This window comes from Malania oleifera, chromosome 6 (genome assembly GCF_029873635.1).
Source record: "Malania oleifera isolate guangnan ecotype guangnan chromosome 6, ASM2987363v1, whole genome shotgun sequence".
NCBI lineage: Eukaryota > Viridiplantae > Streptophyta > Magnoliopsida > Santalales > Ximeniaceae > Malania > Malania oleifera.
The window spans coordinates 103851509-103873448 of NC_080422.1; the positions used below are offsets into that span (position 1 = coordinate 103851509).

Below are 21940 nucleotides of genomic sequence, written 5' to 3' on the forward strand. Positions count from 1 at the left end.
CTCAGGTTCAGTTACACAATACAACAATGTAGATTATTCTCATGCCACACGATTTTAGTATTAAAACATAATTAGATAAACAAATAGAAGACATTTCATAATAACTTAGTTTGCTTAGATGAAAATTAGGGCCTGAACATCTCCATGGTTCAATTTACTTAACATATATATACATAGTTATCGGCTTTATAAAAATGCAGATGATCAACCCTCACCCGTTTTGTTTCCCAATTTACGTGTATGATAACAAAACCTACAAATTCAACCGTTCAAAATCCTTCCCAAATTACCGTATGAAAATCCCATAGTTACAAACTCAGTTTCATACGGTAGGATTTCGAAACACCAATTTAATCATCAATATACATATATATATAACGTAGTTTAATTGGTTCAATTTCAATAAAAACCTGACATTACCTAATCTCCTTACCTGTTCTTGAAAATAAGCTGATTACATTCGGAAAACGGGAAACCCTAGCTTTCGAACCCGCCGCCGAAAGTGAGTCGGCAAGCCAATAAAGGAGAGAAAAATGATCGGGGACCGATGACAGACTCCGGGTCATCTTAGAGAGAGAGAGAGAGAAAGAGAAAAAGAGAACCACGTGAGAAAGTGAGAGTAGAGAGAGATTCTCAAAAACCTAATTTAGAGGGAGAGGGAAATGTTAAATTATGAAATAAAATACATGGCTTACTACTTAAGTAAGCTTGTCCAAAAGAAAACCGTTGACGATTTTCTTGGAGTTTCTGAAACCGTCGTTGGTTTGGCAGTTCAATGCTCTCAGTTGTTTGTAGTCGTCGACGGTTTTTCCTGAGCTTAGTGAAACCGTTGACGGTTTGGGGTCCTGCCAAACGAATTTCCTCTTTTTATTTTCTTTTTTCTTATTTCCCTTTTCTTTTATTTATTTTCTTTTCTTTTCCAAGTTCGGGTCCTTACAAGTCAGCCCATGACACTTGGTATCAGAGCAAAGGTTCAGTTGCTACGGGAATTCAATTACCTTTGTTGTGGGATTTGAAAAGCTTTGGTAAGTGACCATGGCACCAAACAAAGCTGAGACGATCAGCATGCTAGAAGCACAGGCTAAAGCCATAGCCAACACTGTGGCCGCAGAGGTGACGCAAATGAGGGAACTTGTTGATGAAGTGATGGGATTACAAAAACATCAAACAAGTTTGTTAGGCGACATATCAGAAGACTTTCACCATCCAGTGGAAACTTTGCAGGCTCGAATAGTTGATATGGATGCAAAGGTGAATCTGATGGTTCTTGCAATGGAGAACTCCAACACTCTGGGAGTTAACAAGACCAAGGTACCATAACCCAAGACGTATGGGGGTGCCCGTGATTCCAATGAGTTAGAGAGCTTCTTGTTTGATATGAAACAGTATTTTCGCGTTGTGAGGATGGCCTTAGAACAAGTAAAAGTAGATACTACTTCCATGTACTTGGTGACGCCAAACAGTGGTGGCGTGCCAAGTATAATGACATTGAAAATGGAAGCTGTATAGTCGAGAGTTGGGCAGACTTGAAAAGAGAGCTCAACACCCAATTCTTTCTTGATAATGTTGAGTACAATGCTAGGAAAAAGTCAAGAGACCTCAAGCATACTGGGTCAAATAGGGAATATATGAAACAATTTTCTGCTTTGATGTTGGACATTCGGGACATGTCGGAGAAGGACAAGTTGTTCTATTTTCTTAAAGGGATGAAACTGTGGGCGAGAACTGAACTTCATAGGCAAAGAGTTCAAGACTTGTCTAATGCACAAGTTGTTGCAGAATGCTTGACTGACTACGTTGGTTAATAACCCTGCTTCATCCAAAGGGTTTGGCGGAGAGGTAAATAGTAGAAAGTCTTTCAAGAAAGGCAAACCTAAGAGTGTGGGAGCCGACTCTAAATCATCAACCTCAAAGGAAGCTTCGTCCTCAAAAGGGTTTAACACACCCAATGGAAAAGGGAAGAGTAAAATTCCATGTTACTTGTGTGGAGGACCTCACAGAGTGAGTGAGTGTCAACACAAGGGATTACTCAATGCCTTACAAGCTTCCACTTCGGGACAAGTGGTGGAAAGTGAGGAGGAAGAGGATCATGTGCCAAGGGTGGGTGCAATGCGGCAGGTGAACGCATTAAAAAAGCAAGCGAAAGCACCGAAAGTTAAACGAGCAAAAGGGTAAATGTTTGTGGACTTGAGGATAAATGGGAAGAGTCCCCGCGCTATGATGGATACAGGGGCTACTCACAATTTTGTTTCACAATTAGAAGCATGTAGACTCAACTTATCCTTAGAGAAAGATACGGGACGCATGAAAGCAATTAATTCTATAGTCCAGCCTACTCTGGGAGTAGTCAAGCAAGTTACCTTGAAGTTTGGACAGTGGGAGGGTCTTGTGAATTTCATAACGGTGCCATTGGATGATTTTCTAGTCATTCTAGGGATGGAGTTTGTAAGGGAGACGAAGGCAGTGCTTATGTCTTCGATTGGTTCCCTATGTTTGATGGGAGATCATTCACGCATGGTGCAAGTCGTTGCGATGAAAGGAGACGATGGGAAGTCCCTTTCAGCCATACAACTCAATGAGGGATTAAGAAAGGGTAAACAGACACATCTAGCCACAATAGGGGTCGATGAACAAGTAGGCCAAGAGCTGGTGCCTACGACCATCCAAGCGGTGTTGGATGAGTACAAGGAGGTGTTGCCAGATAAGCTGTTTAACAATTTGCCTTCACGACGGACTGTGGAGCATGGGATCGAGTTGTTTCCAGGAGTGGAACCGCCTGCAAAAGGGTTATGTCGAATAGTGTCTCAAGAGATAACAGAGTTGGGGAAACAACTTGATGAATTGGAAGCGGGATGTGTTCGCCCTTTGAAAGTACCATTAAAAGTATCAGTGTTGTTTCATAGGAAACATGAAAAGCATCTACAAAAGGTGTTCGACAAGCTGAGGGGAAACAGTTTGTATGTGAAGAAAGGGAAGTTCTCTTTCGCTCAGTGGAGCAATAAATTCCTTGGTCATATGGTTGAACAAGGTTATATCAGGAGGGATATGGAGAAGGTAAGGATGATACAAGAATAGAAGATCCCCATGACAATAAAGGAGTTGTGTTCCTTTCTTGGCCTTACTAACTATTTCAGGAAGTTCGTTGAGGGGTTATTCGCGGAGAATGACTCCAATGGTAGGACTACTATGGAAGAGGTATTGTTGGCCGCACATATGGGATGATGTGGTTGATTATACCCAAACTTGTCTCATTTGCCAACAAGACAAAGGGGAGCCGAGGGAGTTTGGTACGTCCATAGCCGCACCAAAGTACTACTCGGCAAAGGAGATGACACAATTGTTCCTTATAACCGTTGTAAAATATTGGGGTGTTTCCCAAGTTATTGTTTGTAACTGAGACTTAATGTTCACTGACAACTTCTTAACAGAATTTTACAAGTTCTTCAGGTCACATCTTGACACCTCTTCGAGTTCTCACTGATAGACAGACGGAAAGACGAAGAGATTCAAAGAGCTACTAGAAGAGTACTTGCACCATTTCATCAACGACAACTAGAATTGGGTGCAACTACTTGACGTGGCTTCATTCTGTGACAATGCTCAAAGGAGCTCAACAACCAACAAGAGCCATTTTGAGCTTGTTATAGGCTAGCAGCCACTGTTACCTCACACAGTGGGCGAGCATTATAAAGGAAAGAGTCTCAAGGCGTACATCTTCACCAAAGAATGGAGACAGAACACAGAGTTTGCTCGAGCCTATCTGGAGAAAACTTCTAAGCAGATGAAGAAGTGGGCAAATTAGAGGAGAAGACCGCAATTTCATGTCACCTGCCTCAAGTCGTTCAACACCGATGACAAATCAGCCCAATAGAGTAGAGTTCAAGAGAGTTCAACCTGATAGACGTGAAGTTGAAGAGATCCTTGCAGACAAAAAGTTCATATCCTCAAGGAAGAAGCGGCAGAAGTTCCTAATGAAGTGGACATGCCTTGATGACAAAGAAATCAACTGGATTTCTTCAAAAGATAAGCAACCGTTCATGGACAAAGTTGAAGTGTACCTACCGCCAAAGTCTACGAGAACACCGATCGCATAAGTAGAGGAGTGTCACGAGTTAAGCTTGTTCAGGGCATTATGCTTGCTTGTGATCGCTTGTCTCATGCACTTGGGATGGGTTTCCATCATGTAAATACTAGTGTAGGGTTATTTTCTACTAGTAGTTTATTTGTATGTCAAATAAGGCAGTATAACTTCTCGATCACTTTGATGTTTCCTAGTGTTAGGATGATAATTACATAAAAACATCTTCAAGGGAGGTTTAAATTCATCAATCATTGTAAAACTCACTAACTATTGTCAACGTGTTTAGCCTACTTGTCTCCCTCGCTAAACACACAATGTCAACGGATGTGTTGTTAATGAATTGCGTAGATTCAATGTTTACTACTTGCTTGCCACTACTTTCATGAATGTTTACTGTTTTCGTTACCATTTGATTGAATGCTAATGAAAGTGTTTCATAGATGAATGTTAGTAAACACTAGGCGCCTAGTTAAGCAAGAGTGCTTTAGCTAGCGCTGCACGACCCTTGCACAATGGTGTGAAAATAGTCGGCCCGTGATGCTTAGAGAGAGAGAGAGAGAGAGAGAGAGAGAGAGATTGACTAAGTAGCAACAGAGTTGCATTCCATTATGATTTCAATCAGTATATGCACAGGAAGCAGCATAAGATGATGCTTGGAAGTATAATATTTGGATTTTAAATTTGAATTTTTGTGAATTTCAAAGAAACTTCGAACAATTTTATTTTAGGCTTTATACAAATCCAACAAGCTTAAAACTATGATTCGAATTTTGTACTCACAAACACCGAGTTAGTCTAATATTAAGAATGATGCTCATAACACATACATCCAAAATCAAGCAAGGTAGAATTAGAACTACGAAAATGGAGGGTTTTTCACTCCTATAATATTTTCCTGGCTTTGCTGTGGCAGCGACGAGTAGTTTCAATATTAGGTCTTTGCATGGAGCTTTGAAACAAAACTGGCAATAAGAAAAGATTGAACAAAATATGTTTGGAACCAACATACCCCATCCTTTACTACTTCAACCACAAACCTGACATTGCATTTCAACTTTTATTCTTTGGGGAGGTCCAAAAATTTATAGTGATGAAGATGATGCATTCTCTAATGCACAACTACTTCAACTACCACCTTCATCATTACAAAAGAGCAGAGACCATCGGCACTTCCCACCCCACCCCACCCCACCTCTTCCCCTTCTCCCACCTTATCAGCCAATATTAAATTATATGACCTTGGCAATTTGAAAGGAGAGAGACACTTACCTTGTTTCAATCCTTCACACTATTAAGAAATATTTCGCCTTTGATATTTAAAAATAAGCAAGGGGAAGGCACAACAAGGCAACCCATCAAGTTCTCGTAACATAAATAAATAAATACATATAATATAATATATATTATACATGAAAAAAAAACAGTGGATTATAGTGAAGGAATATGGTGCTAATGACAGTTCTGAGACATTGAATAAATAAAAGATTTGGCATGAGTACTAGTAATTAGACTGACAAATTATTTAATCTTAACACAATCAATATATATTATCTGTAATTTACAACCATTCTCCATGTGTAACTTTCATATAAAATGTCATCTGACACAAGAACATGTGATTTTCTGGCATGCAGCCTCTAAATACAAAGGGTAGTAGGATGAACTATTGGGTATCAACAGGGGATGAACCTACAAAATACTAAATGTAACCTGATATTTTACATTGACACTATACACAAAATACCCTAGCCTATAAAAATAAAACGAAAGCAGCACGTTGAGAATATTTGCTTATGGAAAAAAAGCTTCCCTGCTTCTATCCACTTACTAATTTATTGGACAAGCAGAACTCGATCAGAAAGCAACTGCTCTGGGCAGATTGGAATCTGCCACACCCTCTGGCTTCCAGATGATGTGCCCAAGTTTAGCGCAGAAGTTCTTGTAAAACTGTTGGAAGTGACCACAAGAGGGACATTGTCAGTACTTGATATTTACGACCAAAATTATTGTCAGATTCTACCGTGTGATTGGATGGGGAGAATTAATCAAAACTGCTTCCACATAATTTGCCACCAGCAGACAACATCAAATACTCATCTCGTCATGAAATGAACAATCAGTGAGCCCTTTAGTCTGCGGATGGATGCGTGGAAGTTTTCATGGAAGATGCTAATTCAGTAATTCTGAAGTTAACCCAAAACCTAAAAGAAACTCATTAGAAAGATGCAAACCAAGTATGTCAAATTTCTGGTTGGCTGGGGAGTCTAGAAATAACTAGTTGACCATAAAATAACTGAAATGAAGTATGGACTAGCTATGCCTATAACAAGAACACGCAGGCTGCACCACCTGAGAATTAGGATAAAATGAGAGTCTCTGTCAGACTCCATATTAAAGGTTCAGCAAGGATGAAGCTAGCCGCAAGAGTTGAGGATGTAATATAACACAATGCACAATGCCCTATGATTGAAAAGCAGATATGGTACTGAACAGAATAATACTGGAGAGGATGAATAGTGGAAACAAGACTTTGTTGAGTTCCAGCATCTTGACCATACAATGATTTTCCATAAAACATATATTCATGTGTTCACTAAAAATGTGAGTTGCTTGTCTATGCATATGTTGGTAATTCAATACCAGAGCAAACTTAAAGAAAACACGTTTTAGTTTGGTGAGGTACCTAAAAGTCTACGGTGTATATTAATTATCCAGTGTTCGCCAACAACAGAATTAACAACAAACCAGACCATATTGTGAAGTTCTATTACCTTGGTTTATGCCTAAATGGTGTTTGCTGTCCAGATTCAATTGGATAATTATTTAAAAAGATAAAGCTTAATAGGATGCACAAGCTAACCTTGTGATATTCAAGAGTATCTCCAGCAGCCTTTCGAACATCCACCATGAAAAGGGATGGTGCAACTTCATACACCTAAAAGGAAAAAGAATAAATTTCTCTCTAAAATTGTACTTGAATGCGAGTCAAGCCCTCTTTGCTCAGGTGAAATCAAGGACTGAAGTTAGGAATTTACCTCTACGACAACTGCAAATTTTCCTGCCCTATTGCCAGATACCCCTTCAAGTCTTGCCTGTAAAAATAATTTTCCAAAATCAGCAAACATTAGACATAGAAAGAGTGCTGAATGAATCAAGCATTAGCAGAAGATGCGACTAAATTTTTTGGATAATTCTCTTTATTTAAGACATATAACCCCTTCACCCTTCGCTCAAGGTTAAGTTACACAGCCATTAATCTATCAACAGCTACTAGCCTACTGCCCCTGAACAAAGATACAAATTTGACAAGTGTATCATATGAAACATAAGATATTCAAATAAGAAGTTGACAAATAAGCCAATAAGCACCAAAAAGCATCAGCAGAAAGTATCTATTCATTTTCATTTAATTTGGGTGTATTCTTCATATTTTTTATTTTTAAAACATAAGCGAACATATTGAATCTTCTTCACCCTGCTTTGTAATAAAAATATGTTATGTGCGTTAAATAAAACGCATCCTGGTAGATCATTGATTATTTAAGGGCATGTTTGTTACCGTTTCTATTTTCAGTTTTCTGTTATGAAAACACCTGTGTTTATGTTGCCGATTTTCTATTTATGTTGATGGTTTTTGACTGTATGCAAAAAAATTGAAAGCCACATTTTAAGGTTTTCAATTATTTTGGAAACCTATTGCCAGAATATTTTGGCATTTAGAATTAAGTTTAAATTATTCATTTTATCTAGACTTTTTAATTAAAATTAAAATGAACACATGAATTTAAAATATAATTAAAATAAAATGCCCATAAAATTCCAAAAGTATTCAAAAATAATAAAACCCATTTACAAAATAGTTTTAATATATTTTTATGTCATTTTTTATATACAAGAAGAGTGTTCTTGTAAAGTGAATTTTGAAATATAATAATTAAGTAAAATAATTATAATACTTTTTATTTTATTATAGTATATCTAATTTATATTACTTTGTATTTTTATTGCTTTAATCATATCTTGCAATTGTTATTTGATTCAAGAAAAAAAAAAATGAGGATTTTCTTCATCAAGCTTTTAATTTGGTTTAGTTCTTGAAATATTAACCAAACAAGTGGCTAGTTTTCGATTTTTAGTTTCTGTTTTTGTCTCTGGTTTCGTTTTCATAATTTTGATAGTGATACAAAACAACCCTAAATTTATGGCTAAGATAAAAATAAAAATAGAATTTCCTTTTACCCCTATTGATGGTTATCTTAAGTCATTTAGCATTATTAGTGTGTTAATGTTATGTTAATAAGTGAGACTTAGTACGAGTATAATGGTCATTGGCATGTACCATACATTATAAATAGAGAGAGATTTATCATTGTGATTAGGTCTTCCATTTTACCCAATTATTCAACCTACTACTAGAGCATGATTTTGAGACTTAAACCCTAATCGTCATTGCCACCATCAAAACTGAAGCCTAAAACCCTACTCCGCTGCATGTCTACTATCATAGAAGAATTTCCAGCAACACTATTGCCCCAAAAAAAAATAGCTAGCAGCTGCTGAAAACCAGAGCAGTGGTTGGAAATTTCTTGGGCGATACTGCCAGTTCAGGAACACAAAATCCACTACAGATTTTGCAAAAACAACACCATAGTCACTCACAAACATTGCCAATCTGCTCCCACTGAAATCCCATCTCCTGACAGTCCCCCACACGCCCTCACACACTGGTCGAAGGCTGCCAGAGCAGACCCCATGCGCCAGTGTGTGAAGCCAATTTCAGGCATGTTCCCAGGCTGAATTCATCCAGCAGTGATCGAATCCCTCTATAAAACATATTATTGAAGTTTAATGTTTTTTTTCCAAAGATCTCACCTTTTTTAAGTTGCTCAGGTGTGACACCCAAGGAAAGGTTGTTTGATGCTTCCAAAAGCTGTTTGTCAATGTTTATTGAGTTTATTGGGGCATGAAACAGGGGTATTTTCTGTGTTTTTGACTCATTAGTTGTGGGCTTGTGGTTTGCATCGATTGTTGAAGGTTCTATATGCTAGCATCAAGTTGGTGAATTCGAAAAACATGTTGTCCATTGTGTATTTTTTATCTACTGCTCTATCAAGGTCGTACGTGTGTTGGGATGGAGTTCCCAAATCCCAAAAATGTGTCTCTCTCATCAATTACTTGTTCAAGTGGACAGTTTCCTATAATTGTCACAAAGGAGGAGCATTCAAAGTTCCTAAAGCATCAGACATCCCAACAAGCATCTCATCGGATTGTATCTTTTGCTCAGAGAAGTAGTCATACCATCTGTATGTCATCCAGTATCTCACCCACTAGTCCCTAGGTTATCAACTCTGTTGCTACTAACCATATGACAGGTGTCACCAACTTCTTTTCTGCTCTCTAGTATTCTTAAAATCTACCTCAAGTTGCCCTTAGTGATGAATCCATTCTTGAATAGGAATAGTAAATCCTACTCACTCCATCTCTCTTTCTTTTTTTTCCTCTATACATTCCTAAGTCCCCCTTTAATCTTACATCTGTTAGTAAATTACAAAGTCACTAAATTGCTCAGTAAACTTCTTTCCTAATTTTGTTCTAATTCAAGATTTGAAGACAAGGAAGAAGATCGGCATAGAACGTGAGGCTGGTGGACTTTACTACTTTGATTCACTATTTTCTCCAATTGCCTGTAGTGCTGCAGCCACACCACATCAAATCCATTGCCGCCTCAATCATCCATCATTGGACAAGTTAAAACAGCTAGTTCCTAGTTTTGAGTTCTATGTCTAAGCATGATTGTCTTGTCAATCAAGAAAACATCATGACGTCCCCTATGCTTCTTGAGTCAATAAAAGAGTTGTTAGCCATTTTATGTTAGTCCATTCTGATGTTTGGGGTCCTAGTCATGTCACGTCAAAGTTGGGGTTTCAGTACTTTATTACATTTCTCGATGACTACTCCAAAAATGAATTGGTTGTATTTAATGAAATATCATTATGAGTTGTTTAATATCTTTTGTGCCCTCTGTTATCAAACAAGGACACAGTTTGATATGTCAACCAGGATACTTCATAGTAATAATGGTAAGGAGCACTTTAGTACTCAGTTCACTACCTATATGACTAACTCTAGTGATCCATCAATAAATCTTGTGCTCACGCTTCACAACAAAATGGAGTTGTGTAGCCAAAAAAACCCAAACATATTCTTAAAAGTCACTTGAAGCCTATTGTATCAAATGAATGTCCCAAAAATTTTTTGGAGTGATCTTGTGCTTATCACTTGCTCTCTCATCAATAAAATGTTATATTTTATCCTTGGTGGTAAAATCCCATAATTCAATTATCTTCCCTAAGGCTCCTTTGTTCTCCCTTGCTCCTCGTATATTTGAATGTGTCCTTCGTTCATCAGTTAATCCAGGAAGGAATAAACTAGATCCTTGCGTTATCAAATGTATTTTTCTGGGTTATTCTAATAATCAAAAGGATATTGATGTTATATCCCACTTTACATCAATTCTTTGTCTTTGCTGATATCACCCTTTTTGAGTCTACACCATACTATTTTGATTCCTTGAGTTTTTTTTACCGTAATGAGTCCCTTTCTTTGCCTAGCCTTTTGGATCCTAACTTATTTCCTCCATCTAGTCTCCCTACATCGTCATCCAATTCAAGTTCTTCTCGTAATTTGGATCATCCCAATCTACAAGTTTACACATGACGACACAAGGGAAGAGAACCTCTTCCAGCTTCCACTTCTATGCCTCCAGTTCCCTCTCAGATGATCCTCTTACCCAAGTGGTTAATCCTTTAATTTGAAAAGGTAAACGCACTTGTACCCAACATCCAATCTCTAATTTTGTTTGTTATGATTTCTTGTCACCCTACTACTGTTTTGTTAGTACTCTGCCTTCTCTTGCTCTTCCAAATTCTATTTCTAAAATTCTACCCCATTCTAGGTGGAGGAATGCAATGATAGACGAGATGCATGTGTTGTAGGATAACAATCCGTGGGAGTTGGTAGTTCTTCCTCCTAATAAGTTTGTTGCTGGTTGTTGTTGGGTGTACATTGTGAAGGTCAATCCAGATGGTTCCATACTTCCATGGCTCGATTAAAGGCCCACCTTGTTACTGAGGGATATACTTAGATGTAAGGCTTGGACTATTTAGGCACATTCTCTTGTATCGCCAAACTTGCGTCATTACGTTTGTTCATCTCCTTAGCCACCATCTATCACTAGAATCTACACCAACTATGCGTGAAGCATTCCTACATGGTGATCTCAAGGAGAAGATCTATATGGAGCAACAACCTGGTTTTGTTGCTCATAGGGAGTCAGGCTTAATGTGACTCAAAAAGTCACTATATGGTTTAAAACAGTCTCCCATGGTTTAGTCAATTCAGTGTTGCAGTACTTGAGTTTGACCTTCAACGGTGTACTGTAGATCATTCCATATTTTATTGCCACACTCTATCTGAAAGTGAAGCAACGTCCCAAAAGGGCCAACTATAGAAGCAAGGGAGGTTGAATCTTCAAGTCTCCTCAACTAGGTGGTGGACACAAATTCAAATGAAGGAGAATAATCCATATGGAGCAAAATGTGTCAATACATGGTCCAATGGAGTCACCACTAACCTATTTTTACTCTAGATGAAGTTAGAACGCCTATTTAAAATACTATCAGTTCATTGGTCTTCTAATCTACACCTAGGTCCAAGGAATCTGGTAGTTAAAGCTCTATGTCCCCAGTTAGGGTTTGGGAATATAATTATGCTAAGGGAGGGTACTAGCGCCCCTTCGCACCCATCCAGTGAACGACACCCGATTAGCCTAAGTTTGCCTTTGGACTTAACTAATTAAGACTCAAATTCTTCCTATTTCATTAAATTTACCTTATTTTAAATCAACAATGGACAATGAAACAAAAGCAAATAATCAAACATGGTAACACACATACTTAACCCAAACATGAACATGTGCAACATGAAAAGCAAGGGTGCTAATAAAGGGGGCACACTAAAGACATACTAGAATCTATTAGATGCATACAAAAGAAGCAAAGAGAAACATTGTACAAAACATGGAAACATGCATACAAAATAGGCTAAACATACACAAAAACAAGCCACATGAGTAAGATTGAATGAAATGCATGCACCAAATTCAAAAATTTTAATAGAATCACCATTAAGCGAACCCAAAGTGAGTCCGCTAAGCAATTCGCTCCTTAGGCCTCCTCATAAGGGTGGTGCATACAAACAAGCACATAAGCACACGCATGCATAAGATAATCATGCAATCAAGCATTAAGTGAAAAATGCATTCAAATGTCACCCCAAAAGTAAAAGCATACCAATAAGTGTTCAAAAACAAGCAAAGAATGTCCTAGATTTTTCCTAAATTTTTATAGAATTTTCCACAATTTAAAGACAATTTTTACAATTTTTATGAATTTTTAAATTAAAAAATTTGGAAAATAAATAATAAAAAGGAACCCGTTCAACTCGTTCAAAACGGGTCAAGCCGATAAAACTAATTGAAGCGGTCAATGAATCGGGCTGATCGGTCAAACGAGCCAATCAAGTTGACCCCAATAAAATTGAGCCAACTTGTTCAACAAGGAAAAGGCAAAAACATGTCGCATACTGACAGGTGGCAGGGGTGACGTCAACATGAAATCACTTGAATTTAAACCCGGCACCACATGGCTTCTTCTCATTGACACTTCTCTCACGCAAATCGCCGACATTGTAGACATCCCAATTTTAACCAGGCCTCTCTGTTCCTCTGTGAGGGGACCCTACGTAATAAAAAGTCGACTTTGTATCCCGAGAATTGGAGGATCCTTTTTTAAAAAAGTCCAATTGAGTCCTGGTTATTTTTTAACCCGTTTAATTTTGAGTTCTTTTAATTTTAAAATTGAGTCCCTTATTTTTTTTAAAAAAATTGAGTCCCTTATTTTTTAAAAATTGAGTCCCTTAGTTTTTAAAATTGAGGCTTTTTTTTTTTTTTTTTAAATTGAGTCCCTTATTTTTTTAAATTGAGTTCCTTTTATTCTTTTTTTTTTAATTGTATCGTTTTTATTAAATTGAGTCCAGGTCCTTTTATTTCCGGGAATTGAGTTCATTTTTTTTAACCGGACTATTTATATTGGATGATAAAATAGGAAGCCCAAAACAAGACAAAAAACAGGAGAAGGGTTGCATGAGCCACGCAAAGTTGGTCCATGAAGCACTTAATAAGGGTCTAGGGTTTCTTCCTTTTAGGCTTATAAATACCCATGCAACCCAAGAACACACAGACACAGCCATAAACACACACACACACACACACACACACAAAAATAATAATAATAATAATAATAATAATAAAAATAAATAAATAAATAAATAAATTGGCCAGAGGCAAGCCCCTACACTTCTCACGCACAAACACAGCTGGGGAGGCTAAAAAAAAACAGAAAATTGCAGCAGCACCACCACCACCATTCCAGCCTCTCCCTCTCGCCCAGCGCACAACCAGCAATCCCAATCTCATCTTCTTCTGTCCCTACTGCAACTCTTCAATCCCAACCCATGCCTTCACATCCGCACAGACAGTACAGCAGCCTAAGGGACATCTGAATGCCCAAGCAACTCCAGTTTCAATCCCACCATCCACTCAAATTCCTAATATATATCTGCTCTTCCTCCTTTTCATTCTGCTTCAGCCACCCTCACTTCTTCTTATCATGCATTCTCATACATAATACATTATTATATTGTATGTTTATTATATTATATGTATTATGTATTATGTTTATTATATTATTATAATGTTTATTTATTTTTTTATTTTTTTTTCTTTCTTATTATATTTTATATTATTATTGTATATTATTATCATGAAGATATTATATTATTGTTTATTATGATATATTCTTATTATTATCATATTTGTATTTAGGTGATATTATTGTTTATGATTTTATATTGTTATTATTATTATTGTATATTAATTTTAGGGTTTTGATGTTATTATTGTATATGATTTTTAGGGTTTAATTATTTCAATGTTATTATTGTTCTATATATTGTATATTAATTTTAGGGTTTTCATTGTTTCCATGTTATTATTGTATATGATTTTTAGGGTTCAATTATTTCCATGTTATTATTGTTATATATATTGTATATTAATTTTAGGGTTTTGATTGTTTCCATGTTATCATTACATATGATTTTTAGGGTTTAATTATTTCCATGTTATTATTGTTACATATATTGTATATTAATTTTAGGGATTTGATTGTTTTCATGTTATTATTGTATATGATTTTTAGGGTTTAATTATTTCCATCTTATTATTATTATATATATTGTATATTAATTTCAGGGTTTTGATTGTTTCCATGTTATTATTATATATGATTTTTAGGGTTCAATTATTTTTATGGTATTATTGTTATATATATTGTACATTAATTTTAGGGTTTTGGTTGTTTCCATGTTATTATTGCATATGATTTTAGGGTTTAATTATTTCCATGTTATTACTGTTGATATATTGTATATTAATTTTGGGTTTTGATTGTTTCCATGTTATTATTGTACATGATTTTTAAGGTTCAATAATTTCCATGTTATTATTGTTATATATATTGTATATTAATTTTAGGGTTTTGGTTGTTTCCATGTTATTATTACATGTGATTTTAGGGTTTAATTATTTCCATGTTATTATTGTTACATATATTGTATATATTAATTTTAGGGTTTTGATTGTTTTCATGTTATTATAGTATACGATTTTTAGGGTTTAATTATTTCCATGTTATTATTGTTATATATATTGTACATTAATTTTAGGGTTTTGATTGTTTCCATGTTATTATTGTATATGATTTTTAGGGTTCAATTATTTCCATGTTATTATTGTTATATATATTGAATATTAATTTTAGGGTTTTGGTTGTTTCCATGTTATTATTACATATGATTTTAGGGTTTAATTATTTCCATGTTATTATTGTCACATATATTGTATATTAATTTTAGGGTTTTGATTTTTTCCATGTATATAATTTTTAGGGTTTTGATAGTTTATTGTTATGATATTATTATTATTATACATGGTAATAGTGTATTATTATGTTAACTTATTATTATAGTATCATTATTATGTATATTATGGTATTATTTATACATAGTTTATTATTATGGAATAATTATTATGCATATTATGGTAATTTATATTATGATAGTTTATATTATGGTAGTTTAATTATTATGGTAATTTATTGTGTATTATTATTATGTAGTTTATTATTATGGAATAATTATTATGCATATTATGGTAATTTATGTTATGATAGTTTATATTATGGTATTACTTATTTTAGTAACACTTATTATGCTATCTTTAGCAATTTTAGTATTTTAATATATATAGTATTACTTATTATGGTATATTTAGTATAACTTATTATGATACTTTTAGTATTTTAGTATATATATGGTATAACTTACGTATTTTTAGTATTTTAGTTTATATTATATGTTTATATTTTGTATTATGTATTGCAGTATTTTCTTAATATTTTTCTATTATATTATTGTGTATTTTTTTTGTGGGGGTGTCCCTATGATTATAAAAAAGGCAATGGGCATTTCAAGTCTCACTTGCATTAGCTCTGAGGGGGGTTTTTCTAATGAGATCCCTTCTTTTGGGGGTCTTATTAGACATTCTTAAATCACACCCCGTCTTGATTATTTTCCATTAAATGTGTATATATTGTTAACTTATTTGTTTATTTAAGAAATGAGTAAATTAAAAGGTTAAAATTCAATTGGGGGATAATTCTTAATTAATTAGGTACTGTTCTTATAACAAGTGCGTAGGGGGTACTAGTACCTTCCCCTCACATAATCGAACTCTCAATCCTGATCCTAGTATATGCATACCGATACTGTTCACAATTGAGTAGTAAGCAGGTGTTCCAACCACACAAAAAAAAAAAAAAAAGGGGTTAGTGGCGACTCCAAATTCCAATTTTTCACGAAAATAAACATATTTTTATATTCCCTCGCCTCCCTAGGGCACTCTCTGCTCCCGAGATGTCGCGACATACGTGGTAGCAATCCAATAGTCCACTAGAAACATAGATTGGATGCCCAACATTGTGTCACATGTCACTACAAAGAGTGACACATAGCCGACTTTAGATTTTTTTTTTTTTTTGAAAATCCATTATATTGACACGTGGTAGGGTGACATCATGCTAACATCACCCAAGACGCAAACCCAGTGGCACATGGCACTTTCTAATTCAACCTACCCTTGAGCAAGGATCACTGACGAGGCCAAAATTTTGTCATTCGCAACAAACACAGATCCAACAACCAAGGATTTTCAATGTGTTGGCCTCGAAGGGTGACATGTGGCCTCACGGAAAATAATTTTTTGTTCTTTTTTTGGGGGGAAAATCCTGGGGTGACACATGGCAAGTGAAGTCATGCTGACATCACCCAAGTCGCATCCTAGCACCACATGTCGCTGTCATATTAATATATGCCCCTCGCACACAAATCGTTGACATGGCAGCGATCTAGCAGTCTACAAAAAACACAAATTGGACAGCCATGACTACGCCACATGTCACATGCTGGTGGTGACACGTGGTCCACTACGAACGACTGAGATTAATTTTTATTTTTAATATCTTAAGCGGGAATAGATCTAGAGGCGACACGTGTTCGAATGATGTCAACATGATGTCACTTGACAATTGCACATGGCTCCAATTGCGCCACATGTCACCACCGTTAAGCTCATACGGAAATATTTTTAAATTTTTTAAAAAAAATTAAAACTTTAAAAAAAAAAAATTTTTGTTTTTGTTTTTTAAATTTTTCATATTTTTTCCTTTTCTTTCTCTTCTTTCTTTTCTTTTCTTTTCCAACTTTTCTATCTCTCTCTAAGCCTTTCACTGTCTCTCTCTCTCGAATGAGCTCCTTGGTGGAGAACTGCAAGGTTCTCTGATTCGCCTCCTAATGCTGCCATCGGGGCTCCTCTGGTGAGGCATCTCTAGCCAACCACGATGGCTGACGAGACCTAGTTAGGTTCTCCACTCTCTCTCTCTCTCCTCTCTCACTTATTATATTATCTCATCCTTTATTTTCTCTCTCACTCTCATTTTTCTCTTTATTTGTGCTCCAACAAGCCCTTTCACCACTAGATCTCACTCCAATCATATCCACTACTGCAAACCAGCAACCCTAGCGATAGGACTTCCTTCTTCTCTAGGATATGATCACATTCTCTCTCCTGCCAAACACACTTAAAACCCCCTTGGTTTCCTCTTTGTCCTCTCTTCTTTATTTTCTTTTCTTGCCAAACAAACAAGGCCAATGGAGGGTTTGATTCTAGGGTTTAGGTTGGTGTTTTTATCCAAAATTGGTACAAGTTCAATCAAGTTTGGATATGGGTCAAAAGGTTGATCCAATCATCACTCATGTTTGGGCCTCAAGTCGACTTGAATAATATTCGGTTGTGAGTTACGAGTTGACCTAATTAGTAATGGGTTCGGGTCTCAGGTTGAGCCAATTGAATACTAGGTTTGAGTCTCGAGTTGACCCAATTTAACACTAGGTTCAGGTCTCGAGTTGTCCCAGTTAAAATCCAAGTTTGGGCTTTGGGTTGACCCCAGTCAGAATTGGATTTGGGCCTAGAAAAATGGACTTGAACTCTAGGCTTGGCTAAGTTAAAGAAATTCAAATCCCTAATTGGATCTAAAATCTTGAAGGATTAGTGAATGCATTGCTCAATCAATTGTCCATTCAAACTGACACACAATCACACAATCAATTAAACTCAATCCCTGTATTCAAGCAAATTCACAACCCCCTCCTAACTATATCTTCTTGAAAGTGATCTCATCTTCAAAATTTTGCAGTCCATATAATGACCATAATCAAGCGTATTCAATATTATTCAATCACACCTTTAACCACATATCACTGAAATCAATCAATCAATTGTCCATTTAAACTGACTCACAATCACACAATCAATTAAACTCAATCCCTGTATTCAAGCAAATTCACAACCCCCTCCTAACTGTATCTTCTTGAAAGTGGTCTCATCTTCAAAATTTTGCAGTCCATATAATGACCATAATCAAGTGTATTCAATACTATTCAATCACACCTTTAACCACATATCACTGAAATCAATCAAACTGTGTTCCAACATTTTTCAGTTTCCATTCATGTCGTTAACTAAATATCAAACCACACAATCACCTAATGCTAGAATAGATGAATTAAGAGAGGGGAAACAAATATTTACCTCAGATATCCTCTACTCCACCCTTACTCCCTCTGCCAACCAAGCACCACACAACCTTGAGTTGAATTTCTTCCTATCTCAATATTTCTCTGCCTCTTCTCTTTTCTATTCTCGCTCTCAGCTCTCTTATTTACTACTCTCTTTTCTTGCTTCCTGAATGGCCCTTTTTAATCTTCAGTTTTTTTTTCCACTTCTCTAACTCTCAATTTATAGGCCAAAAAAAGGAAAGCAACCTTTTGATTTCTTTGATTTCCTCCTGTCAATTGTCAATTCCTCTCTTTTTTGGAGATTTTCGGGCAGGGACTGGGTGCAGCCAAGCAGCTGCATAGGGTAGGGTGACTGTGGCTGCAAGGGGTAGTTGAGTAGAGTGACTGTGGCAACTAGGGCTTAAAGGGGTTTGGGCCTCATGCATTTCTTGAGCTGGAACTAATTTGAAAATTTTGGGCTTGTGTGTTTAGTGACTCACTAAAGGGGCTGGAGCTATGGGCCTAAGAAAGAAGGACCTACCCCTTGTATATTTTTTAGTTTTTCTTTTTCTTTTTCTTTTTTTATATATTTTATTGGACTTCACATGAATGATGTAAAAATAAATTATGCAAATGTGATTTATTTTTTAGGAGATGAAATAGTTGGAAACATAGGCGAGAGTTGTGATGTAGAGAAAGACCTTAGAGGGGCATCTAATTTAACCAAAATTTTTACCAAATTTCAAAAAGAAATAGAAAATTTTCATTTATTAAAATTTGGAAAATTTTGAGAAATCTTATCAAAATTATTTTGAAACTTAGAATTTAATACCTATCTTGCTATATAAGGCCCGGATGAAATTAGATGTCTATAGCTGCCCCTCTTTATATGTCTGTTACTGACAAAGTCGACATCAAACATATAAAGACAAAGATATCAATTTGGCATTTAGGCATTATATAGCGAAACGTAAATAATTTTGAGGCATTTTTTTTTATATTGAAATGAGATGTCCCGAAAGGTCAACACTTGCATCCCCTGTCTTGAAACCTTCTCTTACCACAAAAAGTGTCGCAAAGCGACATGCACATTAATTTGCAAACCTTATTGCTTTTGGGTTTTTGATGCTTGAGGTGAAACGAGACTGCATGAGGAAGAAGTTCTAGTGCTAGGGTGTGTGCTGTTTATTTGTTTTTGTGTGTGGGTCAGTGTGTGTGTGTGTGTGTGTGTGTATAAGTGTTTTTTTTCTCTTAAGAGGTCAACTGCCTGAAATAGGTGACGGTGAGCAAGGATCTACTCTATATTAGGGTGAAGCGGCCCTTGTTCCTAAAGTGAGATGCCAGACAAACCAGGATGGAAGACTACTTTGGATTTGAGACAGCCACATGCCTTCAAAGTAGGATGTAGACTACCCTAGTCTACGAAAGGAAAACTACCAAAGATTTGGAAACCTAGCCACACACCTCCTAAAGGTAGACAAGCCAACAATGGTTTGCAAGGAAAATTACTCTGGATTTGGGACATTATCATGTGCCTCCGAAGTAGGGTGTAAGCTGCCCTAGTATATGAAAGGAAAACTATCTAGGATCTGGAAACCTAGACACGTGCCTCTTAAAGGTAGAAAAATCAACACTAGTTTGTAAGAAAAACTACTCTAAATTTAGGACATTACCATGTGCCTCCGAAGCAAGGTGTAGACTATGTCGTTCTATGAAAGGAAAACAACCTAGGATTTGGGACCTAGCCACATGCCTCCTAAAGGTAGACAAACTAAACACTATTTGTGAGAAAAACTACTCTAGGTTATGGACATTACCTTCATGAGCTAAGCATGATCAAGGCATTATGCTTGTCTGTGACCACTTGTCTCGTGCGTTTGGGATGGCTTTCCATCATGTAAATACTAGTGTAGGGTTATTTTTTAGAGAGAGTTTTTCCCTAGACTAAAAGGGGGAGTAGACTCCTTGGTCATATTGATGTTTCCTAGTGCCAGAGTGAGAATAGCATAGAAAGCTCTTTAGGAGAGGGTAAGTATTCATCAACTTGTAAAACTCACTAGCTATTGTCAACGTGTTTATCCTACTTGCATCCCTCGCTAGACACACATTGTTAACGGAGGTGTTGATAATGAATTACGTTGATTCAATGTTTACTGCGTAATTGTCATTGCTTTCATAAGTTGCTTATCACTTATATATGCTTGAATATCAATCAAAATGTTTTATTGGTGAATTATGATAAACGCTAGGCTGGCTAGTTAAACAAGACGACTTTAGCTAGCGTCGCACAGTCCTTTCACAAAGGTATGAAATATTCGTCCCGTGACACCTAGTATCAAAGCTTGGTTTGTTACTACGTGAATTCAGTTGCCTTCGTTGTAGGATTGGTAAAGCTTTGGTAAATGACCATACCGACTAATGCCTAGAGAATTAATGTGCTAGAAGCACAAGCTGAGATGACAACCAACAATATGGCCATAGAGATGACCTAACTAACGGAACATGTTGATGAATTGGAGGGATCACAAAAGCATCAACAAAGTTCGATGGTGGAAATGTCAGAGGACTTTCACCACACCGTGGAGACCTTACAAGCTCAGATCGCTAATCTGACTGCAAATATGAATATGATGGTTCTTGCTATGGCAAACTCTAACACTCTGAGGTTTAGCAAAACCAAGGTACCAAAACCCAGGATGATGTATAGGGGTGCCTGTGATGCCAAGGAGTTGGAGAACTTCTTGTTTGATGTGGAGCAGTACTTTCGTGCTTTGAGGATGGACTCAGAACATTTGTAAGTGGATACTGCAACTATGTGCTTGGTTGGTGACACCAAACTGTGGTGGCGTGCTGAGTACAATGAAATTGAAAATGAAAGTTGTGTAGTGGATTGTTGGGCAAACTTAAAGAGAGAGCTCAAGGTCAATTCTTTCCTGAGAATGTTGAGTACAATGCTAGGAAGAAGCTGAGAGACCTCAAGCATATTAGGGCAATCAAGGAATACGTGAAACAATTTTATGCTTTGATGTTGGATATCAAGGTCATGTCGAAAAAGGATAAGTTGTTCTATTTTCTTGATGGGTTGAAACTGTGGGCAAGAACAGAACTTCATATACAAAAAGTTCAAGACTTGTCTACCACACAAGCTACTACGAATAGCTTGACTAACTACGCTGGTGATAATATCATTTCATCTTAAGAGAGTGGCGTAGATGGAAACAGCAGAAAGTCTTTAAAGAAGGGCAAACCCATGAGTGGGGGAGTCGATTATAAGGCATCAACTTCAAAAGAAGCTTCATCATCTCAAGGGTTCAACACACCCCCTAGAAAGGGTAGAATTTTTTGCTACTTATGTTGAGGCCCTCACAGAGTTGTTGAGTGCCCTCATAAGGCATCATTCAATGCCTTACAAGCTTCCACCGCGGAGCGGGCATTGGAAAGTGATGAGGAAGAGAAGGATACCCCGAGTATGCAACTAGTGAACGCATTGGAAATGCAGGCGACCGAAAGTTACACAAGAAAAAGGATTGATGTTTTTGGACTTGAGGATCGATGGGAAGAGTACTT

The 21940-nt window shown here is 36.5% G+C and overlaps 1 protein-coding gene across 8 annotated transcripts in view; it reads right to left on the reverse strand.

The window, feature by feature from the left end:
* LOC131157748 (CBL-interacting serine/threonine-protein kinase 24-like) overlaps positions 1-21940 on the reverse strand; it is a 91399-nt gene that overhangs the window by 21074 nt on the left and 48385 nt on the right. For 3 of the 8 annotated variants that reach the window (XM_058112102.1, XM_058112100.1, XM_058112104.1), the window contains exons 13-14: positions 7117-7173; positions 6942-7016 (exon numbers count right to left, since the gene is read on the reverse strand). In XM_058112102.1, the coding sequence (XP_057968085.1) occupies positions 6942-7016; positions 7117-7173 (132 nt within the window). Of the gene's footprint in view, positions 1-5599; positions 6283-6941; positions 7017-7116; positions 7174-21940 lie in introns of those variants that run through there. The other 5 variants (XR_009137316.1, XM_058112099.1, XM_058112105.1 and 2 more) reach the window with 3 other exon arrangements.